The 25,752-nt window shown below is 41.2% G+C and overlaps 1 protein-coding gene across 4 annotated transcripts in view; it reads right to left on the minus strand.

Annotated features, from left to right (window-relative positions):
- Positions 1-25,752, minus strand: part of nhsl1b (NHS-like 1b) — a 92,752-nt gene that overhangs the window by 48,354 nt on the left and 18,646 nt on the right. Inside the window, exon 1 of one of the 4 annotated variants that reach the window (XM_066693800.1) lies at positions 8,014-9,699. The exons of 2 other annotated variants lie outside the window; for them this stretch is intronic. In XM_066693800.1, the coding sequence (XP_066549897.1) occupies positions 8,014-8,242 (229 nt within the window). In that variant the 5' untranslated portion in view covers positions 8,243-9,699. Of the gene's footprint in view, positions 1-1,545; positions 1,640-8,013; positions 9,700-25,752 lie in introns of those variants that run through there. One more of the 4 variants, XM_066693965.1, reaches the window with a different exon arrangement.

Here is a 25,752-nt window from a genome sequence, read left to right on the forward strand (position 1 = left end):
GAAGAGAAGCTATTCAGGCTTCGCAGCAGCTGCCAAAGTTTTTCAGTGCACTGGAACTGGGCGGATGCCAGCGAGTTAATAGGCGAAGATAGTTTGCGATGGTATTCGATTATATAAAACTTTCCAGGTTTTAATGGGTGTAAATGGAATCTGTGAGTGGGTGTGTGTGTGGTGTAGGGGTAGGCGATTGGAACTGGCGCTAAGCCCAATTCCCAATTTCCTTTTTTTTGTTTTTAAAGCTAGGGATGGTACACTATAATCCAATACTAACTCAATACCTACAACTAACCTTTCAGACTCTGTAGATCGAAAGCCTTTATGTTGCACGGTTGAATTACAGCTCCTGTCAGTCAAATGTCTGGGGTCACCTGGAAATCTTGTTAAAGTCCTTCCAAAAAAGGACAACTGAATATAAACCACTGGGTGAAGCAGATTCTTTTTTCTTCTCAAAATAAATAACAGTGGATAGATATGTTATGCATGGTTGCAATGCAGGAGATGATATACAAATGGACCAACAGTCTCGCAAGACAGAAAGAAGAAAACAACTAACAGAAGACTTGTCTGTAAGTCCACAGCTAATCCTTTCAAAAGCAGCACCAAACTTCCTGCTCAACTTAGTTCAACATCACAGCTCACTGTATCAAAGAGCATCTTGGAGAAAAGGTAAAGTTGGAGAACTGCAGCTACAAAACTGAGGTCAGCTTCCCAACAGTACAGTATTTAAGAAGGAAAACAGGTAAGAGATTGTCTAGATACATGTGTAGTTACCACAGTAAAACTGGGATAGAAATACAGTGAGTAATAAAAGTTCAGTATCACAATATAACCATGACCCTTACTAACTGTGAAAGAATAAAAGAAGAACAGAAGGTGTAAAATGTGAGGTGCCAATCTCCCTAGCTTCCTTATGTTAGCGTTAAGGTTATTGCTAATTGCATTATGATTGTGAAAATAACAAAACTGAGAATGAAGCTGCAACACCAATACAAATCAAATAAAAAAAAATCCAAATTACTGTTTCGGCAGTCCAATCCTGATATTTCAACATATAGTATAGATTTGAGCTGAACACTGCTAGTCTATTTTTGCCTGCAAAGCACATTTTGTTTGAAATTGTCATGCAAAACTGTTATTGCAAAACAAAACTTCATGACACAAAACCACACAACAAAACCAAACCAAACTAAACAAGCTGTGTGCACTCTCAAGACAATTCGGACACTCATACCCCTGACACTGACAACTAGAATCTGTGGCACATTCCACTGTAACTTTTGTACGAAAAAGTGAGATTGACCATCGAGAAGTGACTTCCTTCCAGGAAAACAAAGGCAATCACAAAAACCTAACCAGTACAGTACACAGACACGGTCAGGAGCGCTTTCTCCATGAAGAACCACTCCAGTTCTCTCAACCCCTTTTCTCTTTGTCTCCACAAGCAGTCCGTTTGCACTAAACTCCAGAGACGGTTTTCTACCCCGTTTGGCAAAAAACACCGACCTCGTGCCGTTTTTTCTCGCTCTCTCTTGTCCTCAGCCCTACCTTTCAGACAGAACATGCTGTTCCAGGGCAGAAGTAAAAGCGGTGTCCGTCGTGTACAATCCTGACAGAGCTGTGGGAGAGCCCGGCAGCTCCCCTGTCCCACGACGCTCAGCGCACACTCGCTCACACACACAGAGCTTGCCTACAGTGGCAGTCGGCCAGCTCGTGTTGTTAGAGGAAACTGTGATCCAATCCGCTTGCTTTCTGAGCCACACTGCTGACAATCCAACCCCCCCACCCCCAAAAAAAAACTGGGGAAAAAAAATTAAATAAAAATCCCAGCCCCAGTCCACACAATGGTCCCTCTGCTCAGCCCCCTCTGCTCAGCACACAATTGTCTGAACTGGTCAGTCAGCATTTCCAAAGGCTATGGACACAGCTTACGGTTGTCAATTGACTAGTAATAAAAATAAATCACTTAATCCCCAGACTCAACTGTTTGTTATCAAATGCTATTGCCTGTGGCACTTGGCACAAATCTCTGTTTCCATAATTCTGTGAGATGAGGCCCTTTTCTTATACCATGGATGTGTTTTCAGTGGATATTTATTTTTATATATTGATAATGGTCTGTCTACAGTATGTACAGAATGTGTTTTCCCTGGAGTGACAAAGAAATACCCATGAAGCACTGGGCTGCAAATGATAGTCACCTGCCTTTCTTGGATTCATTCAGTATAGTTTGTTCAACAGTCTGCGGCAGAGATTAGCTTTAAATAAACCAAACTAAGTATATGAGCGTGTTATGATGAATGTGAGGGGTAGTTAGCACAGCGGAGAAACACAGCCATTGTTTATCTTACCTGCAGTTTTACCTGCTTGGAAAGTACACTGTATGCTGCAGGGCTGAAAACACCTCACCTCAAAGTTTTTACATACAGAATATTTGCCCTCTTGCAAATATACCAATGTATTTCATGATAACTTAAGAAAAGTCTCAAGATAAAAGCATGTACAAGAATAAAAGCTGTGCAACACTGGTGGCAATGATAGTATTTGTGTGAAACAATTACACAATAACACTTTCTATATTTTGTATGGGTCATACTCAAGCATTTACCACCATTATTACACCTTTAATTTCTATGAAAACAACTCAATGAAGTGAATGACAATTTCCGGATACTAAAGAGTACCTTTCAACTATTGAAATGGGGTTTTATTTGCTTTCATTCAGGCATTAGTGTTTACTTTGTCAGAAAGGTGAGGTCAAAATAGAGAAGAAGGAAATGACTTGATAAAACCACCTAGTAAATTAAGTATTTTATATATCCCAGATCACAAAAAGACAGCTATTACATTACATTATCATTAAGCTATTTTCCCCAAAACAGGTTTTCACAAAACACCAAAGTAAGCGTACAACTAAGTCTGGCTCTAACATACCCGGAGCATCCTGACAAGGGCGCTCCATCGTGAGTTGGGTAGACCGTGTGGCAGGGCCTGTCGCACCGTGCAAAAATGTCTCGTTCAAGAACTGTGAGCTAATTATACTGAATTTCAGTATAAAAATCTCAGTCATCCACAAGAATGACGAATCCATTCCTTTTAAAGGCCCCGTTTCCCTCCATTTTGACAGTGTCCTTTGTTCTCCAGTAACATGTAGCCGTCACCTCGACAGTTGCTCATGGAATCTGTAAGCTGATCTGAGGAGAACGAGTCTAAGAATTTCAAACTCGGCCTTGTAGACGAGTCCACAGAGCAAAACCTATATCTATTGCTGAGGCAACATAAAATCGGGGCTTTTGAAACAACAGTAAAGCATCTCTTTAGATATTTCAAAAGGCCTGCGAACAAATCCCAAATGAAAGATCATTGCTGCAGGCTATAGGAATAAGGGGAAATGTGTACAGACTTGAGAATTGGTATAGAAAACAGACTAGTAGTGGTGATTGAATTAATCAATGCAGTGGTACAGATGTTTTTAGCCCCACTGTTGTTGTTTTTTTTTTTTAATTTACATACACATTTACAATAGCAAATTACACAAAGTTAAGGGGAACTTTAAGAGAAAGGCAGTTACAACAAGACATTACTCAGATCTGGGCAGATGCATGGTAAGTTAAATTAAAAGTAGACAAGTGCAGAGTTGAACATGCAGGTAGTAAGAATGTTTTATTATAAATATAAGATGGGAGGCACTGAACTAAAGAAGCTACCTGTGAAAATGATTTAGTTGTTCTTGTTGACATCACTTTCCTCCTCCTGACAATGCAGAGACGAATTTAACAAATGAAGCATTTAAAGTGGAGAGCTGAAATAGAAATAAGTGATGCCAAGATCATATAATGCACTAATTAGACTTCATTTTTGAGTTCTGTGTATAATTGTGGTCGCCACGTTGACAGCTCGTTGACAAGTTCAAGTACACCTCCATCATCTGTGCCCAAATGCCTTCCAAAGTTTTCCTTACAAACTCCTACTTTCAGAAGAGAGATCACACAATGATAGATGAGGGAATGGGGGATGAGTCCAGCACCTCACATAGATTGTGTATTCAGGTGTTTGCATTGTTTGATTCAGGAACAAAAAGAAAACAAAATCTGGCTGAAGTTGCTGGCTAAGTTGTTTTGTAATTGCTACACCATGTCAGCTCTGACATTCACTGCGCATTGTCACATGTTGGAAAGCACTCAATCATCTTTGGTCTTCAAGCAGCTATCCCAAAATAGTAGTCTGCTTAATCATAGACTCGATTTTGTCTTGTGGCGCTGAAGCCATGAAAGCCTAAATTGAGCTCATCGAGGCAGGAAAAAGAGGCCTGCCAAGTAAGCCAGTCGCCGAAGCCAGACATCATCTTCAAAGACAAAGGGGAGGTCCATGAAAACAATGTGAAGCTCGCTGCACAGATCAGGGCCATGTCAGCACTTTAATAACTTGACTGGCTAGTAAACCTCTGTGAGAGTTAGTACCGTCAAATAAGCATTTCCTATTCCGTCACACAAGACAGCAAATACCCAGATTTTAGAGGCCAAGTTAAGGAAGTTGTGATTGAAAAGTCAGATTTGTCTTGTATTTAGGATGCGCACGCCTCTCTGTGGACACTGTGTGCAACCATGTGGAGTCTCTTGCTATGGCTGTGATTTTACCCAGAAGTCCACTGTGCTCTGCCATTTTAGTCATTTTACCACTGATACCTCTAGTAATACTTGTAAGTAGGTTAGGGAAGTGCTTAGCCTCTTACGTGGCTTCAGTTACAATATTCAGCCGTTAAGCTGTATTACAAAGGTACTAATATATGCAACAATTTTTCGAATAAAATAGAGAGGCATTTGTTAAGATTAACATGAGAAAAACTCAACTGATGCTCTAGTGCTCTGAAATGTGTCTGTACAGAGTGTATTTTTCTTTAAACATCATTTAAACATTTATAGGATTAATCCAAACAGAAAAAATGAAAAATCCACTTACCTGAAGAAGATCCAGCAATACCAACATCAGTAAGTACATAAAAGAAAGAGATTAAGAAAAACTTTGTTAGTGTCTAGAAGCACAAACTGAACCTCACAGATGAATTAGACATTTCTCTGAAATAAACTATTATACATAAAAATGAACTGTATACTCCCAATGTGAAAAGAAGCACATGCCTTGAAAACTGAGGATTTTGGGCATGCTGGTATACTGTCTCATGAATATGAGGAGCAGTAATGTAGTGCATCCTACAGATGCGAATTGTTCATATTTTCCCTGTTGATTTAAAAGTATTACACTCTGGTGACTCTGAGCTGGAGGTACAGGGATACGTCAGCATTGACCAACTGTGAATTTCAGGTTCAGAGTGAATGTCAGTGGCAAAAGATCAAACAGTTGGTATTTATTCTGTATAAGTTTGCACCTGCACACTCTTGATCTTCTGTTTTCCATTTGAATAGTATGCAATCCTGCCCTGGTAGTTTTACTAACCGCGTTTACAAGTCCACGCCACCAAGCGGGAGACTGATTTCACACCAACAGAGAGAATGTTAAAATCAACATGGGAACAAATTCATACTATATCTTGTTTCTATCCCATTTTATTTATATCACGAATACAGGGGAGAGAAAAAACGAAAAACTCCCAGTGCCTAACAGTGTGGTCCATTTCAGGTTCTGAATAATAATAAACAGATTACGGCATTCAGAAAGCATGGAATATATGTTTTAATGTTGTTTTAATCCCACGTACATCTGCCCAAATCTACCCAAAAGAGTATCAAGCATGTAATGTCCAGTAACTGACGGTGGGCATTTTACCAAAGATAGCAGATCATCTCAACTGGGCCCTTGAAGTTGCATGTGACCCTTTCTGACATAAAGGGAACAAAAACAATACATTCTGGCTACTGTGGCCACGCATGCTTTCAGAATGGCAACTTCTGAAAGCCGGGATGAGCTTTTAATGGCAGGCAGACCACAGCCTATTTTATGTTTAACAATTTTCAACAACCGAGACATTTGGCCCCTGTTGCTCTATATTCAGCAGTGCACAGCTCCTACCAATGTGGCTTTTCGCCTTTTGAAACCCAAGCCTTTCTGTCGCCCACAGTCCCGTAAACTCGGATCTCTGGGAAGTCAGTGGAACTTGGCAACATGTCAACAGCTCCCAATGTCTGCATAATTTGATGCTGTGGTAATGACTACTAGCCCATTAAATGTATAATAGAAATTTAATAATAGGCAGCTGTTGTTTGGGCTGCCTGCACTAACAATACGGAGCACATGGGATACTGCATCGGAGCATTGAGGTCTTTACAGCACAGAGGAGCAACAATTTAAAATGTCAAGGGGTACCAGGTTTGATAGTGCTGTCATTTAAAACAAAACCATTGCTACTCCCCTGTGCTTTGTCACTGAGGGGAAACGAGAGACAGAAGTCCATTCAGGAAGGGGAAAAATAAAAAAATCAGTTCCTTATTGGCACAGAAAGCCAGAAGTGCTTCAATTAGAGGTGCCTGTAGGTAACGACACCCTAAATCAACTGAAGTATAGCACACTAGTATTCAAATGAAGTGTCATGCGCACTCCGTCATGCACATTGAAAGGTTTATGTGCAGTGTGTGAACAGCACTTACTCTTAAATGTGTACAAATTAGCGTTTTACCACATACATACACCTTTCATTTAACACTACTTTCAAATGGCACATGCAGCTTTTGACTGTTTGCAAAGTGCCTCCACTTTTTGGATTGCAAATTTAAAGGCAAATTAAACTCATGCTACCGAGACTTGAGGCAGACTGAATTTGGTTTTGTTAACCATTGGAACTCTTTTATTCAATCTGTTCTCTATACAGAACCAGTCTGAGATATACATCAACAATCAAACAGTCAAAAGGACGATGGAAAAATTACTTCTTAAAATCCCAAAGGAGAGTCCCTGGGGCCAAGAGATCTGAGCTCCCAAGAATAGGTTGTTAGGATACAAACAAAACTGCTGCAGCTCTACAGCCCTGACTCTGTCTACGATCACGTTTCTAAAGCCTATATAGCAAACAATGCCATGGTATTCATAAAACAATCACAATGTGACCCATATCCGGTACAATAAAACCAGCAATATACCGCATTTACAAGTGGGAAAAACACTTCCTTGTAAATGTACACAGCTTCTCAACTAGGCACCATATTGAATATACCAGCTATAGTTATTCAGTTCACAGCAAGAAGTGGAGCTCAAATAAAAGCAGTAATATCAAACACAAAGGAGGCAGATATCAGTTACAATTGTTTTTGATCGCTAATACAGTAGAACCGACACTTGTTTTTGAGCGAAGCTTGAGGACATTATACTGTAGTGTAAGATGATTAAACAGCTACAGGTGATTAAGGTCAATAAATTAAGTTTATTTTTCCCTTCTTTGCATTTCAACTTTCCTGTTTGTTTGAACTAGAAGCAGTAAAGCAGAAGGCTGTGCTAGCAGGTTTTACGGGCTGATCTTCAATCGTACTTTTATAGGAATATATTAATATCTTAAGAGCTGGCTTGACTAAACAAGTGTTCTCTAGGACTGAGGTTGGAGACCACTGCTCTAAAGTGCATGTTTCCACCAGAGGAACCATACTTCACTTAAAAGTGCTGTCTTTCAGTAACACCCCCACAAGATCACATCCAGCAGGCTACAGTCCTGTGCCCTACATCAGCACAATGTTGTCATCACAGTAAAAGGGTGACTGAGCAGGTGTGGCTCAACTCAAGCGGAGAGATTTAAAGAGAGGCAGGAAACGCGTTCAGTTGCTGTCCAGCTTTACTAGTACCAAGGGGCAGCCAAAATAGTCGTGATGTGATCAAACATTAATCTATCGGTTGAATTTTATGCAAGCGCAATACTTTTATTCAAGAGCCACGACTTCCTCCTTTTCTCATAAATCAAATCCAACGCTGTCAAATCAATAATTCCCGTGGCACTCACAAAGCACTGTATACATTTGTGAGACAGAGGGGACACCACTGAGCACAGTCATGCATGTAGTACAGTAAAGACTCTACCTCTCTTCAGATCCGCTTTACCTCTGCGGTGCAAGGGGGTGTAAACCCAGTCATCGTCGTCCTCTTCCTCGCCCTGCTGCCTGGACGCCAGCTCCCCACTGCTGCGGAACAGGCGTCGTGTCTGTTTGGACAGGGACGAGATGTTCAACCAGCTGAGGGCGCGAGGGATGGAGCCTGTCCTCTCCTTCCTGTCCCTTCTGAAGGACCCTGAACTCCTGTCCTTCCTCATCCTCTTCACACGCCGTCTGACTGAAGATCTCACTCAGACAGGGGGTCCGCTCGGGAGATACCTCTTTCGGAATCCACAGGCACAACGCCGCACACAGAAGATAGTTTCCTTTGCACTTATCTTCCCGTAAAGCGCTGGAAAGCCATCTGTGAAAGCAGGTTTCCGTACTCTCCACAAACCAGGCTTTCAAAGCCCTCCAATCGCAAGAAGAAAACACAACAACAACAAAACAACAACCACCAAAGCTCTCCGTTTGACCCTAAAAACAGGCGTTAATACTTAGCTCCAATGTCAACAGGTTAATCCACTTTTGAGATCAAGCAGAAAGCGAAATCTTCCAAGGTGTTTCCAACAGCTCATCCGCTGCTCACATCAAACTGCTCCACACACAAGGGAAAAAACACGGATGTATAAAAAAAAAGCATCGGCGCAGTCCACTTCTTCCCAAGCTGATAAAGTTCCAGTCAGTCATGGTATCCAACTGCTCGTCACATCCACAGCCCTGAAGATTGTTGCGTCTACTTTCTCATTTAAAACCAGGAGGCAAAGCCCTTTTTCTCATAGTAAAGGGTGCTGGCAGCTCTTAAGGTGGCCCAGAGCCCTCATGTCCCCGGTTGCTTTCCAACACAACGACACTGACAGGCGCTCCTTCTTTTCCACCTTTAGCCTAGCCTGCTCCTCCTCACAGAATGTGTTTGCCTTCTATTTTTATCAGTAACCTGGCGTTCTGGCAAGCATATGCAAAGCAGCAGCTGAACACAAGATTTGTGTCTCCCTTCGTGTGTATTTCCACATCCAGCGCTGGGAAACACGTCCTCGCCAGTGGTCCAGCCCGGAGAGGAGTGTGGTCGTGGGTCTGTCTGCTGCACAGCCTCGTCTGCCTTCCCTTTTGCCCCTCTGGACCCTCATTAAGCCAGTGACAGACCGGCTGGGAGGCAGCTTGAGTGGCTCTGGGGTTAGAATTACGAGCAGGAAGGCTTTCTATTGAAATATGATCCGGCTCTCTCAGTTGCTCTCTTTCCTCCTCTGACCATAGACGTGGTAACGGAGTGTCAAATCTCCTCCTCCTACTCGCTTTTCCATGTACCCTCTTCCACACCCAGGTGTCCCGTCAAACACTATCCGGCTTTAAGCCGAGCTGTTAAAACCTTGCCTGCTTAAAAAAAAAATCTACCCCACCTCCCCTACACCTCTCACGTGTGCAAACATTGAAGCCTTTAGTAGTGAGGGCTGGCTGAGGAAATGCAGAGTCAGAACAGGTGTCACTTTTCCTCAGACAGAGAGTGAGCAACTTAACAGAAGTGAACTCTGTCTTTGTAAGAACCTATCCCAATCTCAAAGTGATGGAATTTCTGAACAGCATCTTGATTTTCAAAGCTCAGAAAAGCTATTTACATTAGGAAGAAATACTACAGAGATAGTACATGTTATTTAGGAGCAAAAAAGAAAATGTAAAAATATATCAATTTTTTCAGATGGAAGGCGAGTTATTTCGTAGGCAACTCCTACTGCTTCAAGACTTGAGGCAGGAGATCAAAATGTGCTTCAGGAATGTTAAATATATATAAAAAACTGTCCTTAGTGGAGATTCTTATAGTACAATAACAATAACAGACCTCAGAAGGTGGATAGTGTCCTGCATAAGCGAGAACAGCCAAACAGACAGCATCATATTTTAATAAAAATAAAACATTGCAGTGTGTATTATTTATTTTTTAGCAGATGCCCATACAGGGAGACTTACAGTTTCACAAGAAACATCTTCAAACTAATATTTCAAATGTATTTATATTTGTATTAGTTATTGTTTAGTGTAGCTGTTTTTTACCCCTCTGTAAAAATAGTAGCCAATCCAATCAAAACATGCTTTTCAGTTACTATAATAGTCACTTTAATGACCAGTTTTTGCCCTAATCCACAGTTCAGAATATTCAGAGATATGTTTCTTAGACACCAGCTCATCCAATACAAAAAGGTAAACAATAGAAACTGGAAAAAAACTACTGGCAGATCCAGGGCAGTTTTGTTTACCACACACTGCTATTGTTTGACTATGAATCAGCGTAGGAGAGAGCACTGCCTCTCGGATTACTTTATGATTCGGCTGCATTACAGTGACCTTTGGACCGTAGAGTGAAATAAAAGGGAGTGCCAACTGTCGGGCGCTGTTAATAATTGAAGAGGCCAGGCTTGAATTGGAGAAGCTCCCTAAATGATAAAGGGACATTCATTCAGCCCAGGAGGAGCAGCGGCGGTTGGGAACACAAAACACTTGTGTAAAGAAGCCTGCACTGAGAAACGTAGAAAGATAATCTAGATTGGAAAAGGAGAACCAGTATTTTGGTGTGTATCCACTATTGCCATTCACAATCTCTTTATACTTCCCCTCTGGCCTAAACCTAGAAATAAGAGGAAATAAGGTCAAAATCGGAGGTCAATGTTTTCCATTACTATGATGAAGGGCCAAAAGATGCTGTAGCTGATTACTTCTACAAGGAGAGAGCATCATTGGCGATGGTTTTGGTGAACGGCTAATTTTCTAAGTGGAGGGGCTACTTTATTGATCCTCCTTCTGAGCTGAAAAGCTGTGTTTGCAGCAGTGACAACTGCAGCTTTAAAGGCACTGACAAAGTTCAGGCCTTGTCAGCGAGATCACATCCCCCCCCCAAGAAGCCAAACGGTGGGGATGGAGGCAGCGATTACCAATTAATGAAGCTCAGAAAGGCCACGACGAGATGAGGGGAAATCAATAGTGTCTATTTCTACAGCAACATCACCCTCAGAGACTGAGGTAGAAGGTGGAAAAGAGATGTGTGCCTAAAGAGAGGTCGTATATGGGGTTCATTTAAAGGCGATCTACTTTATTTTCCAACTACATTGACACAAACCTAATTAACTTGAAAATGTCAGCCACTGCCCACCCAATTATAAACCTCAAATCACAATTTCAGTGAGAAATCTCAGATGGGCTTCAAGCACTTTTTGTCCCCTTTTTAATAATTGAGAGATTTATCTATCATTTTAATGCATTATTTTATTTCCCTTGTAATTGATTCAGTTATTTCATATTTCAAAAGAAACCAACAACCATGTGTTCAAGCTGCAAGCTCAACAAGGAACACAGGTCCAGAGAACATAGAGAGGTTAAGTGAGAGTGAATTCAGGACAAAACACTGAGGTTTGGAACACACTACAAAACCTGGTTCTGAAATAGCATATTCTTGAATGCACTTAGAAAGCAGCTTGATGTTTTTTTTCTTCTGGATCCATACACTGCTAGCAAACCCACCAAGTGTCATGGACTGAAAGCCTTTTCGGATGTTCTTAGACATGTTTTTGCCTGGTTTCACCACAATACTTTTGGCTAAGGACAAAGCAGATTAAAAGGAGTTCAATTTTGATAGAGCCGGCACAGCGCTGAGACAAACATCCAAACCTGAGAGGACAGTGACAGAGGAGGCAAGCAGCAGGCCCTTTTCCCAGTTTTATATTTAGTTTTAAGTGAGAGAGATAAAAAAACAAACAGTGGTTTTGCGTATTTTTTAAGAAGGTTGTTCAAAGGCCTAGGCTCATTTCAGGGTTGTATTTCTGTGTGTGTGGAGCAGGCTATTTTCAGGCAAGTGGTTAGGAAGCCACACAATATGGCTTGGCTCTCCAAGTTCGTTTGGTGTCTTTAAAAGTCCACAGAGAGCTGGGCTGTGGCCTCTGGATCAGTCTGCTCTGTGATTTACTGAAGCCCGCCCATCATTACTGTTCTGTTGATTCAGCACACAATTATAGCATTTATGAAAAAAGCGGGGGAAGGAGGGGGCAAGAGTTTCATAACAACATTAACATCAACAACATTTACAGATGTAGGAAACGGAATCCTGAATTATAGAGGTTAAGGTACCTGATTTGAGCTGAAATCCCTCTTAGTTTTTCATTAATTTAATTTACAAAACGTTAGATAATGTGGCGAAAGAAGAGGAAAAGTGCCGTGGAGTTCCTGTCGGGATCTCCCCAACAGATCATCCATAAATCAGCAGTCATTACTTCAGGGGGGAAATTTGTCTTTTCTAACCACACTTCATTTCACGATTAGTTTGAAGACATCGCACTTCAGCTGTACTGTAGCGTACGGTCACATGCACCCAACGGTCACAGACAGTACAACCACCATTCGCTGTCCCTTCCTTTGTAGAGTATAAAGTCCACAGGGTGACAGAGAGAGAGAGCAGCCCCCGTGTGACCTCTCCAGGGCCCTCTCACTCTCCTGACTGCCAGCTCTGGTCATACTACACGCCGCCCCCGGCCAAAAGCAGCCACCTTGCTGCAGCTCGGGCCATCAATCTCTCTCCGCCCCCTTAGCCAGTACGAGTAGTGCGTCACTGAAAAAAGCCAAGCTGAACCCCTACACGTCCTTGGGTTCCTTTCCACAAATACACCTTCTGATTTCGTGGTCTTCTCACAGCGCAACAACAAACTACACAAAGAAGAAAACAAATTCCACCAATCAGAATAAAACAAACTGAATAACTCCATTGTGAAATGGGAAATACACACTTGTGAAATTTCTAATTAATAACTTTAATATCTCACATTCGTATTGCCTTGTGATTTATTTGACGGCACATTGTTGGTTTTGTCTCTCCATTCGGATTGAAGAAATTCAGAATGACACTTTAGAGATGCTATGGAGAGAAAGGGCACTTGCTTGTTGGATTTGTGACCAAAAGAAACAGGAAGTGAGATCAGCAAACAAACCGGACAGATTCCGAGTGATCGCATTGAAATCCGACACTAACAATAACAAGTTTTTTGTCCTTATCTCGGCGAAATCCAAAGGTCACTTGACCCTTCTAGAGAATTCTATGATGTGATGGGTTTAGGGTATTGATGAGGCTGGCAATATCTCCCACGGGGGCTGAGCCACTCTTGGAAGATGAGGCCAGTTGAGTCACCGTGAGCTACTTAGGGAAATAGCACTCCGGACAGGCGTGTGCCCTGGATAAGGACTAATGTTCCACAAAAGATTGATACACAGATCATTTTACAGTCATGTACCGAATATTAGGATTGACTTTTAAATTTAAAAAATATGGAATATGGAATGGAAGCAGAAGGAGCAGAGGAAATAAAATAGGAATGTATGCAAAAGCTCTGAAGCCACCTATGATGATCTTTATAATTCCTATCAAGATAAGGGTCTCTCTACACACAGTGCTTTATGGAAGAAGTGTCCCGCTTTTACTGGGCAGCTGTACATCTGGAGAGGCCGTGGGTTGGGACTGATTCCATATGGGGACTCCACTCACAAATGCTTATGACATAGCTTGGCTGTGAACCAGTAATATCTGGATTATAGGGCTCAACACGTCTTACACACAGAGACTTGTCATATTTTTGACCATAAGCTTATTTATTGTATGTATTTTTTAGGAAGACTTCAAACAAATTCAATATTAATTTAGGCCTATGGATAAATATTTGGGTGTATATAAAGGAATCCTTTCAGTTGATGATCCTTTGCAGAAACATTGTATGCTACAGAACTTGTGAGACAAAGCATTTGTCAGCTTGTCCAACCGGGAGTGGATATTCAAAATATAGTAGTTTTGATTTCTCTTTCGGGGCGAATATTTATGGCTCACACACAAATTCCAGTCAAGGCCGCGGAGCTCCCGTCTCCGTGGGGCGAGAGGAGCACATGCACGCTGCGCACCGCGAGCTGCTGCTGTTGCTCCTGGCAACCTCAGAGTGGCACTGAGCCCCTTAGAAATCTGTAGCCCAGCAACAGCACCCAGGTGTCTGTGCAGCCTCTGTCCCCGAGACGGCTGGCTGACACTGGGCCTCCTCTGCAGGCCTTGCATCTACACTGTGGGACTCCAATGGGGGGGACTCAAGGTCTTTTGGAACATATAAAGCCTAATCCATTACAGAGCACTTGTGTATTTGTTTTCTTTCTGTTTTTTGTTGGCTAAAGTACACTTATTTGAAATATGATGGAATACACATTTCATAAGGAAATATTCTGAATAGAAGCTAAGAGGGTATTTGCTATTTTCACAAAGCACTGGCTCTTCTCAGTTTTAAACATGCTCCATTTAATGATCTTCATAAGGGTCGCCTTACATTACAAATGTTGGGTCTTACTCTCTATGGACAACAAATTAGGTGTTGACGACACTTTCTAAAATAAAAGTAGCACAAAAGAAAACTTTAAGACTCAATACTAACACCATATTTGTGGAAAACATTTTCAGTATACATTCAATTTTCTTTTCTGCTTCTTCTTCTATTCTCCTTCAATGTATCTGTCTCTCTCTGGTTACAAGCAGGGCTTTCATGCTTTTACTGCATACTTGTTCTAACATGTAACTATTAGCTCATAAACCCAGCTCACCATTTGCATAATTTAATTGTTTACAGTTAACAAAGTTTAGTGAATGCCATGTGCATGTCAATACTCTTAATTGGTGCCAGCTTTCCACATGATTTACATACATGATGCATATTCAGGCAATGCAAATGAACTCCCTGTTAACAAAGTGCACACTATTCTGGAAAGAGATGCATCTTACAGTATGAGATCCTTTGGTGAAGAAGCTCTTTAGATTTATGTATATTTTGTCTGATAAATTGGTTCCATTGATGTGGTTGTTAAGCTGTCAGTGCACCACAAGATGTCTCTGTAGTTCTGAATATGACAGCATCAGCCTACAAATATTTCTCTGATGCACTAAAAGACAATGAATTTGCAATTCTCAATCTCGACACGTTTCGAAACTCAACACAAGGTTCATTAACACTTTGTTTAATTGACCGGTAAGAAAAGCAAGCATAACCCCTGATATCAGTATACAGTGTAAACTTTGTAATCTGCCCATATTGACTAAACATGATTGATTTGCCCTCTGCGGGTTTCTACACCTATAAATAAGTTCTTGTAAAGGTCCAACACTGGGGCCAAACTGGCTTGGCTGGTTGCTTGAGCTTATTCTTTTCCGTTCTGAATTGATTTGAATACAATGCTTTCCCTTGTGGTTGTGAGGGAGAAAAGAGAAGGCACAGTGACATCAAATTGTGGTTTTCCTGTTAGCTTACTGTTGTTGTTTGTTTTTGCGATGACCAAGACCGTTTCTATGTGGTTGTTTAACTTTCTGATCCCCCTTCTCTTCTACAATACAAGCAGTTATTAACTTTATTTCCCTTGGGAAAATATTTAATATGACAAACACAAACCAAAATAATGTGTCTCGTCTCTGAAAAGGTAAAAGCCATTTAGAAGCAGAATCTGACACCAATACATCCATCAAGAAATATTACGATTTCATTAGGAGGATAATGCTGTGGAGATTTGATTGTTTTTCCATCTAATCTTTTTAAGATGAGTTAATTAGAAAAGCAGGGGGACTGGAATTGTGAAGGAGGGATGGATTTCAATCATAATCCCCAAACCCGCTCTTGGTGTCAGCTGCTGAAACCACTCCAAGCAGCACTGGTCATAGCACAGTGAGTTATGGGAATCTTAGAGGTTTTTTGGCATCTTAACTCCACATCTCTGAAGACATGAAGCAGGTGCCAAGTTCAGACAGGTGACTCACTGCACAGAAATACAAGCTTTGCATCTTTTTCCCCATTGTAGGTGGAACTGGGAGGTGTCAGTTTCACATCCCCGAGCAACAAACAAACTCTGTAAAATGCAAAAAATGTAATGCAAAATTGCTTCCCTTTGTACAGATTATTTTTATGATTTGCTCCTTCTGCCTAACAAGTTGCAGCACCTCTGGTCAGAGACAGAGGCAAGACCTTCCCAAAAATGTCTCTGCTGCAACCCTTTAACAAAATAGCTTAATTTTACTTTGTGACTTCGAAGACATCTTCTTCCTCCAAAATAACTGATCTCTTCCAAATGGTAGTTCAGCCACATACATTTTAATTCAGCCATAAACTGTCTGTCAAAAAGCATAAGGAAACAATAAAATAACTTGAAATAGATCATTATTTTCAAGACAGTTGACAGTTACCTTGGCATTCACCCCAAACCACATACCTGGTGGGTTTTTTAAAGTAATCTAATCTTTCAACACGTATAGCATTATTTAATTGATCTATCATGCCCAGCCAGTTAACAGAGCAACGATAAAAGTACCCATGACAACAAGAGACGCACAAGAACAGCAATGGCTATTCAGCAGTAGCATCCATTACCAGTGAGATTTAACACCTTGGCAGAGAGAAGTAGCCCAGGTGTAATACAGGAAGCACTGCGTTATAAGGCAGGCTGCAACAGTAGACTAATCTCATAAGTACCACTGCCCCAATAAGCAAATTATTTCATGCTTAGAATACAGTGCTTTCAGATTCAGTTCATCCAACAGAATGCCGAGATGCAAACAGAAAAGCGGAACCAAAAAAAACAGGAAACTCGCTCCGTCTCTCTCACCCCCACAGGGAGGCTGGTTCAGACTCAGGTAGTGTCTTCCTGTCAGATGACATGACGAATGATTCCCACGATAAGGGATCCCCTGCAACAGCTGGAGCAGGGTTTGGTTTGCTGTACGAGGCATACGATATCAGAGTACGGTTTAAGTGCTCTCAATCAGAATCTCACAGGAGGCCAATGGCCTGTCAGAGAGGGGATCGGTATAGGCTTTTGAGCCCTATCAGACATTGCATTAGGATGGAGGACACCATGATATCCTATCTGTCCTATCCTTAAATTATTAACAATATCCCTTATGGTTATCTTACAACTTGGCCCCTCCCACCCACAACAACAGTGAGAAGACCTGCAGGGGCCTGGAAGGGTCTCTACTCCTTTGTTTCCATTGGTTGGCTTGGCAGTATTTCTCATTTTCATGTTAGTTATACAACCAGACATCAGACACAACCTGGTACTTCTGAGGAAAGTTTCACAGCATTCACAGCTCATCTTTTTGTCTTTAACATCACTACTGGAGAACACAGGGGGGTGTATCCAATGTCAACATATTATTCAGTGATTTCTGGGCCATTCATTTAGCTGTAAACAATATTATATTTGGGCTATAATGAAGGGCCATGGTGTCTTCAGGTTTTTCCTATCACCTGAGCTCTTCACTACCAAACTGAACTCAAAATGAATTAGGATGTGGAAAATTAATTCAATAACATAAAACATAAATATTATAATTTCAACAAAAAAGAAAGAAACAATGAACATTTGGTCTCCAACTTCTTCGTAAAAATAGCCAATGGTGAGTTTCTAGTCATATGGGACAAACAAAGGTACGTGAAGGAAGCACATCATTAACTAGGGAAATGCAGAGTATGAGCAAATATTTGGGTGTGCATGTGCATGACGGTCAAATACCTTGTTTGTCTATGGTGTGAATCTCACAGAATTCCTTCTCTCTCACAGCTCAATGCAAGCAGGGTCAGAGACATACTGTGGTACAATACCTCTGCAAGGCTGGGGAAACACACGCCCTGCATATCACAGAAGACTGAATCATAATTCTGGAGAACTCTGTGTTATGTAATATCGGCTTCCTGTGCCAGTGGCCTTTATATCATATATATATATATATATATATTTTTTTTTTTTAAACTCACCTAACCTGCTTGCCCTACAGATATTCACAGCATGCTCAATTATTTTGGCAGAGGCGGATCCTTCCAGCTTCCTGTGAATAGGACAGCTACCATTCGCAGACTCAGGGATATCCTTGCTTCCACTCTGAACTACACAAAGAAACTGCAACTGGTTTCCACATCATAACCTTTCTTTTCTGGCTTCAATTATCAGTTCATTTCTTTGGCAACTTGAGGTATTTTAAGCAAACATCCCTAAACCAAAAAATGAGGAGAACATATTAAAAAAAAAAAAAAAAAAAAAAGGAAATAAAAAACACACTTTCGTTTAGAGATACCACATATTCACAAAACAAGAGGGCATGGTCCCTGGGGAACCTTTCTTTTTAGTGTAAAACAATTTAGGATATCGATATGAATCTGAATTGGCTCTGGCTTGAAGGAAGTTAACAAACTCCATGCCTCCCTCTCTCCAGGAAATCCAAGTAGTATGAGAGCGCTGCAGAGGAAGTCAGCTTTGAGAGTTTGTGCTCTGCTCTCATAGAGCAGCTGCCTGCTGCACAATATCAGAACAATCCTGCCGGAGGAATCCAGTGCCACGTTTTGGCCCTTGCCCTTCTTTAAAAGTAACCCTTTTGTGTGGTGTTGTGCTCTCTCTGCGCTTAGGGCATCAGCTGTGCGAGGTGGAGTTTATTTACGTAATGAATTTTCCATCTTTCATTTTGGCTTTTGTGTTAGTTTGTTTTGGTTTTCCCAAAAGATCCAAGGTGAAGAGAATTTCAACAGAGAATACGTATACGGAGCGGAAATGGGTTTTGGTTTTTGTTTTGAATTTGGCAAGGCAAGAATTAATCACCATTTTTAAGTGTAAAGTAATTAACCCACTATAAGTGGTGAGGGTTTTATTTCTATACATTTCTCACTTTTCAAAGGTCAGACAGCAGATTAAGAAGTGTTGAAAACTCATGTCTTAGAAAACAAACATGCTTTGCTTACATCCGGAGTATTTTAAACTGGGTTCTCCCTAGCAAGTTCAAACAGCCATGCAAACCCGCAAACGTAAATAAATGATTAAAGATGCCCTGAACTCTGTCAGATACTTTATTGTAAAATATTATTTATATAGTATAACATATACTATGTCATGTACAAAAAGGTATTAACAGCCAAGGTAGGGAGTTGGAGTGAGACATTTGTAATCTGTTACACTAAGTACGCAGTCAAAAGAGGAGGGAGTCAGTCAGCTCCTGTCTCTTATCAATCAACTTGGTCGGCAGCTTCAGACAGACAGCCACTTGGGGAGGCCCTTATCAGATGGTGAGGAATCGACAACAGCTGATGTGGAATGAAGAATCAAACATGCGACGCACCGCCAGATGTTCTGTCAGAGCCTGGAGTCGGTAGGGAACACGACTGCTACCAGGCGTGACTTCACCAGAAAGTGCAAACACCAGGTAAAACAACAAGAACAAAACATTTAAAAAAACATGGACTATCATACTATCAGAACTACAGCGGTATAAATGTCATTATACTACCTGAGTTACTATACAACAGATAAGTGAACTATACAACCACATCTCAGGTTTGAGACTTAATAATAATTAACCCAAGTCTTGATTACCACCACTACACCATGAACCGCCTCTCTCAGTCCTAAAAAGAAGAGTTCCACCAGTCAAAGCAAACAAACCCTTGCATTTTAACCCTACTAAAAAAGTAGACTGATTTCAGTGGATAATGATTTTTGAAGAAATCCTTTAAGAGACACTGTCATAAAATAAACAACAATGCATTTTCATTTGTGTATTTAGGTTGGCATATAAACAGTCATAGAGTCACTTAAGGTCTAGCGAGGCAGTAACGCATGCCTCTGTGACATGTGCTTTTTGTTTTAACGAGTTCAATGCTGAGGTGGGGGTGGAGAGTGGGTGTGGTTAGGCTCTCTGGTTCGGCCAAGAAACTTCCTGAGAGTCGCCCCCCGAGAGGTCGATTATTCCCCCGCACGCGCAGCAAATGTTGCTAATTAAGTGGATGTGCCAATTCAGCTGGTCCAGCGGCCGGCCGATTTACACCGCACTCCCAGAGGAGACAGCGTGATGCCTAGCCCAGTGGACCATGAAATCTGTCATGTTAAGGCAAGGCGCCGTGACAATTAGACGCAGATTTAGTTTCAGCTGCCTCCCTTCTTCCACCTCTGTATGCTTATGCAAATCCCCAAACGCCCCAAAAACACAGGTTTGGGAAAGGCACTCAAGAGTGGAGAATAATGGCCTCTATGTATTTGAATGATATCCTCTGGTGACAAGGGGTCTGGGTGAGGGAGAGACTAAATGACACATAATGAGGAATTTCATGATCTCTAGAGCTCACAGAGGCAAAACAACGCTTTCTTTAACTGCCACAGTTTCAAGAAAGAGTCATAATCTGTTTCCCAGCTAGGATGAGTGGTATAACGGAAACATGTAGATAAGGATATAAATATGAAGTATCAACAATATGATAAAGTTATAGGAAAGTCAGGATTATCATTATATATGATTATACTATACTATACAAATGTTATATATTTACCAAAGATCTTAAAATGTAATTAAATTGCATCCAAGTGGTGCTGAGGTTTCCATTTCAAATTTGCTTTGTTGTAGCACTTTGAAGGTCTAAAGATCACAGGCCAAGGAAAAACAACAATCATAGGAAATACGGTTGAAAGTTTTGCTCAGTGATGAAACACAAATTGAGTTATTTGGTTATAATTATAGTAGGTAATGTCCTACTATGGGATATGGGCTGTTTTTCCTCAAAGGGCTCAGGAAATGTAGTTCCCATACGAGATGGAACAGATCCCCTAACATGCCAAGAAACCTTGGCCAATCACCTGAGTCCCTCGGCTACAAAACAGGGTTTATAGGGGAAAATAGTGCAGAAACAGCTTGTCTGCTCATACCAGGAATGGAAAATTCTCTATTGTTCTTCAGCTGCAGACTTTCTGGGGAGAGAACAGTGCTGCCTGAGGACTGGTTCACAGTCTGGAGCAGCTAAGAGTGGCTTCTACAATTTAGATGCTAAATATATACAGAACAGTGCAACAAAATACACACTGGTTATATTGTGTGTGAAGGAATTATGGTGCATAAGAGCATCTACCTACAAGCAGAAAGATAAACAGAGAGCCAGACAGTTGCCAGATGGATATAACTGTACTGACAAATAATGAAAGTACACTACAGTGGAATAAAACAGGAATAGCAAAAATAAATTAAGAACAATCTATCAAAATAACACTAGGGTACAACAGGATTGTATTTGTATTTTTGTCTTGGTATGACTTATTAACGAGTCATCAAATGTACAACCAGGCAAATAACAAAGACCCAGACGAGGGCTTCAGACCGTGCACGACGACCAGCACTGAACGGAGACAGGTTGAGGCCTGAAAAGACAGGTATCGATTCCTTGGGAAATGAGGGAGTGTGCGTCAGACAGCTCAGTCAAATCTGACTGCACGCTGAATGTGTGATTTCTTGCCTCAGCCCTTGTCGACACTCTCACATACATTATACACACTTACTGTCAAAAGCAGATGTATCCCCACAGTGCCTGAACACGGCTACAGGCTAGCCAGCTCCAGAGGAGGGCTGTTGTCAAGCAGGGAAATTATGAAAATCTGGACCAACAACGTACTGCTGTATCAACTCCAAATATAACGTGGCATCTGCTCAAGACAGCTGCAGATGTCCTATTCTGGCCGAAAATAAAAAAAAAACAGCTTACTTTCTGAAAATGTGGACTACATGATGTTGGAATGTAGGGCATTACATTTCAATCTGAGTGAATCTTTTTTTTTCTTGTAAATGGTAAGTGATAGATTCTCGCCAAGATTACTTTAATCCCATTGACATTCTGAGAAAAAAGGCAGACTGAAGAGGGAAAGAGAACAATGAAACCTACACAAATATGCTTTGGGAGAGGATAGTGAACTAAATGGATTAAGGTGTGTGACAGAATACCAAAAGTATGTGCGACTGCAAAGGAAACAAAGGAGGATATTTAGATTAAAAAGCCCCCACAAAAAACACTCACAAAATAGAAGACACACTTTGGCTTCATCATTTTCACTGATACTACAAATGACACTAGAACTGATTTGAAATATCTTAAAGCAAAATGTCAGGCTCTATAATGCAAGCCCTTATCATGTTCGACACAGAAAATATTTGCCTAACCGATATGGCACATGGGTCAGAGACAATGGAAGAGCTTGCCCTGCGCACATTGTAAGCCACAGTGTTTGCACAGAGCCATACAGGCGCCTACAGCCGGTGTTTGCTCTGCACTTTACACACAGAGGATAAAGTGGGCAGCAGCAAGGCAGAACCAAGACATGATTTAATAATTTAAAAAAAAAGACACACCACACTGTCATTCTATAATGAGCTTGTCAAGGGCTACAGATCTCAAACATTTCTGCATGCAATGCAGTCTTCAAATAATAATCATCAATCATCATGATGTTCTCAAATTAAACTCCAGTAAGGCTGCAACAATTAGACATGTAACCAACGTTGTTTGGATCACTACTTACAAGCGTTATCACAATATCAAACAATAAACTGAAATGTATATCAAATAATCAAGTAGCTGATGTGTGCAATGGCAAATTTCCATGCCGTTTTTGACTATAATTGAAGCTCCAAAGCTTGAAAAGGCTCGTAAATATTTATTTTCTTCTATATGCATCAGTTATAGAGTATTTTGCAGGCTTCAGAAAAATGTGGATTTAAGCATGTGGAAGAAAACAAGTCTTCACTCTGAGGTTGGTTTGCAGAATCAGTCAACAACAGCCCGACAGATTCCTCTGACAGTCGTAGACGTTTCTCTGCACACAGGCATGGTCAGTCAGCTTATATAGGTAGTATCTTACATGAACATAGTTCGGCATCAGATACATTCCTTTTATGGTGATCATACAGAAGTTTCCAAGAAAACTTACTGCAACAGCAAAGCAACAAAAGTAGAAGTACTACAAGGTCAAAGATAGTTTACAGGCAGTATGCAATTTTGGCAGATGCTAAAAGAGAAATGTCTCACCCATTTCCAAATACCCCCTACACTCTGATCTGATGACTATTAACCATCCCCATGTTACTAAAGTAACATGTTCTTGTACAATCCAAATCTGCATTCATGCAGCGGGAAGAGAGACAGCAGCAGTCTGTCCAACATCATTGACAAGTGCTGCAGGAACACCCCTCTTCCACACCTGCATGCAAGCACCTATACTGCACTTCTGAGTGAAATCAGACAGACAGCAGAGGTCACAGCTCCTGCACTGAATGCAAATTGTACTAATTAAACTAATTTAAATTAAAAAATGTATAATTTTATGATAGCCCAGCAAGCTGCCCTTGTTGACAGCAGCAGAATGGCCACATAAAGACACCTCCTATAGTCAGTGCAGTTCAGAGCACTTGTGTCTCGTGGGTAATCTCTTCTGCAGGCACCCACAACCCCCACATGGAACTAAGCCTATGTATTGATTTATTCATTATTACTGAAGGTAGATCTACTCAAAGTATTAATATCCCAAAACAGTGAAGGCGGCTGCAGAGCAGGAGCTAATTGAAATAAGGCTTTCATAAAGGCCATCAGACTGTGTAACCTTTTAATAAGAAGGGGATCCTTGAAATATGGATCCAAAAGCTGAAAGGGCTGTTTTCTACACTGTGCATCTGGCAATGGAGGACAGTCTGACAACAACCAATCAGCCCAATGAAGAGCTGCCTTTGGGATCACAGTGCTTCATTAGAGGTGTTATACATTACCATTCAAACAACGGGATTACTAATGGGGCAACACAGGAAAAAGTGGGTAAAAAAAGTCCATCTGCCATTTTCAAAGTGTATAGGGTTTTTATACAGGCATCCTATCCTGAGATGTGGAAAAAAGCAGTGGAAAAAAGAAACGTGTATGACGGAGAATGTGAAGTTCACACTGGGAGATCGGTGAGCAGGTTCTTAGGATGAAGAAAGAAAGAAAAAACTATTAAAAAGAACAAAGCCGTGAGGAGAGGAGGCCTGGGAAGGGGCAGACTAGACCTGAAGTGTGAATCGAATTTCCTTGCAGAGTGGCTCTACCCCCGGGGGGGGCAAACAGCGGATAGGCAGTCACAAGACGCAGCCCTTCACCTTTTCAGACCCTGCTCCAATCTAGCCTCAAGTCCATTGTGATTAAAAATAAAATGGCTTTCAAATTTGCGGTTGCTGGAGGCCTGCCTTTCCCCTGACACACAGAGCCTGCAGGATTCTTCTCCTCCTTCTCGGGGTTTCATTTCGGATTGCCCTACTTTCCTCCAGGTCCCCATGTGGATTTTCCCATTAAAACAAAATGGATTTATTTCAACACATGAAAAAAAAGATATGCTGCCCAAATGGCATCCCAAAAATTCCACTCAGTAACCTCTCATGGTTCCCAAAACATCAGTTTCCTTTTCCTGAAAAGTTCTTATGCTAAAGTCAGTGAGGATAAAAGGGCAGTTTAGGAGTAGAAACACAAACGGAAATATCTACAGGAGTGCTGATAATCTGTCATACATTATAGAGAACTATATGTATTCAGTTAAACAACAGATTCACAGACTCCCTTCTTACAACAGATCTATAAGCAATATTTCCACTGTCGTTCACTCTAGAGAAATCATAGGGAACAAAGTGTTTTATTAAAGGTCTACCACAGGAGAAACACAAAAAAAACACTTATTAAATCAGTTATGAGAAACATATAATTTAAAAGTATTTACATGTAATTAAAATCTTACTAGATAAGATACATTTAAAAATCTATTTTTTATCAAGTCACAAGCACATTAATTTAAGGTATTCAAATATAACTGCATTATGTATGAAATTAGTTTCAGTCTCAACCCTGACCATTTCTACAAAAACCAAAAACCACCAAGGACTCAACCAGTGCATACAACCCCAACAACACAAAAAACAATCACTTGAATTTATCTTAATTTACAAGTTTTGGAATGACATTCTCTTGGACAAGGTATACCTCAACTGACAAGACATGAGTTTCTTCTCTTTAAACATATTATAAACATTCACTGTCAAAAAAACACCAGCAGTGCCCATATCAACCATAAACCTTTCCCCTGACACCTAGTTACAAACACAGACTGAAGTTTCTTTCAGTGCAACATGAACAGGTGAATCTAATGGCGGACAATTGACAAAACTGAAAGTGACCTCGGAAGCACTGGGAACAATCACTGAAAGTGCCGTACCTGCGTAAGGGCTCTTCTTCCTCCTGTTTCCCCACAGACTGATCCCTCTGACAGGCATGTCTGTCGGCGCTCTCTCTCCCTGCCCACACACACTCCTCTGCGCTCTGCCTGTCAAGCCAACACTGATCAGACGGGCGCTCCTGCAGCCCCCATCTGTCCCCGCTTGGCTGCACACACACACCAAAAGAAAAAATATATGACACTGGAAAAAAAAAAAAAAAAAAAACGCTTTCCATTGAAATCAGCCCATTGAAGAGGACCTGCCACCACTGACCCCCAGCCTGAGAGTTACCAGGGAGATGCTGGTGCAATGCGCGGTGCGAGGGTTTCTGCCACACAGGGTCAGCTTGTGTTCGGCGTTCACACTTTTATATTAGCTTTCATCGGCCACGCTTCTCCCATTTCCCATCCACATTCTGTTATTGTCTTCCTTGCACTAGTAAATATACTAGACAAAACATTTCCACACAAAGAGAGGAGGGAGAAAGAGAAAAGTCGTCTGCATCCACACCGCAAGAGTCTCTGTCTAAAGCACGTGCTTGTTGCTTGTGCTCTGTTATGAAAAGAACAAAGATCTTCCACCAGGTATGAAATAAAAATGAAAAAAATCCTTGTATCAGCTTCAAGTACACCTCCAATAAAGACTTAACCCCCCTCTCCT

The sequence above is a fragment of the Amia ocellicauda genome, chromosome 1 (assembly GCF_036373705.1).
Source record: "Amia ocellicauda isolate fAmiCal2 chromosome 1, fAmiCal2.hap1, whole genome shotgun sequence".
NCBI classification, from domain to species: domain Eukaryota; kingdom Metazoa; phylum Chordata; class Actinopteri; order Amiiformes; family Amiidae; genus Amia; species Amia ocellicauda.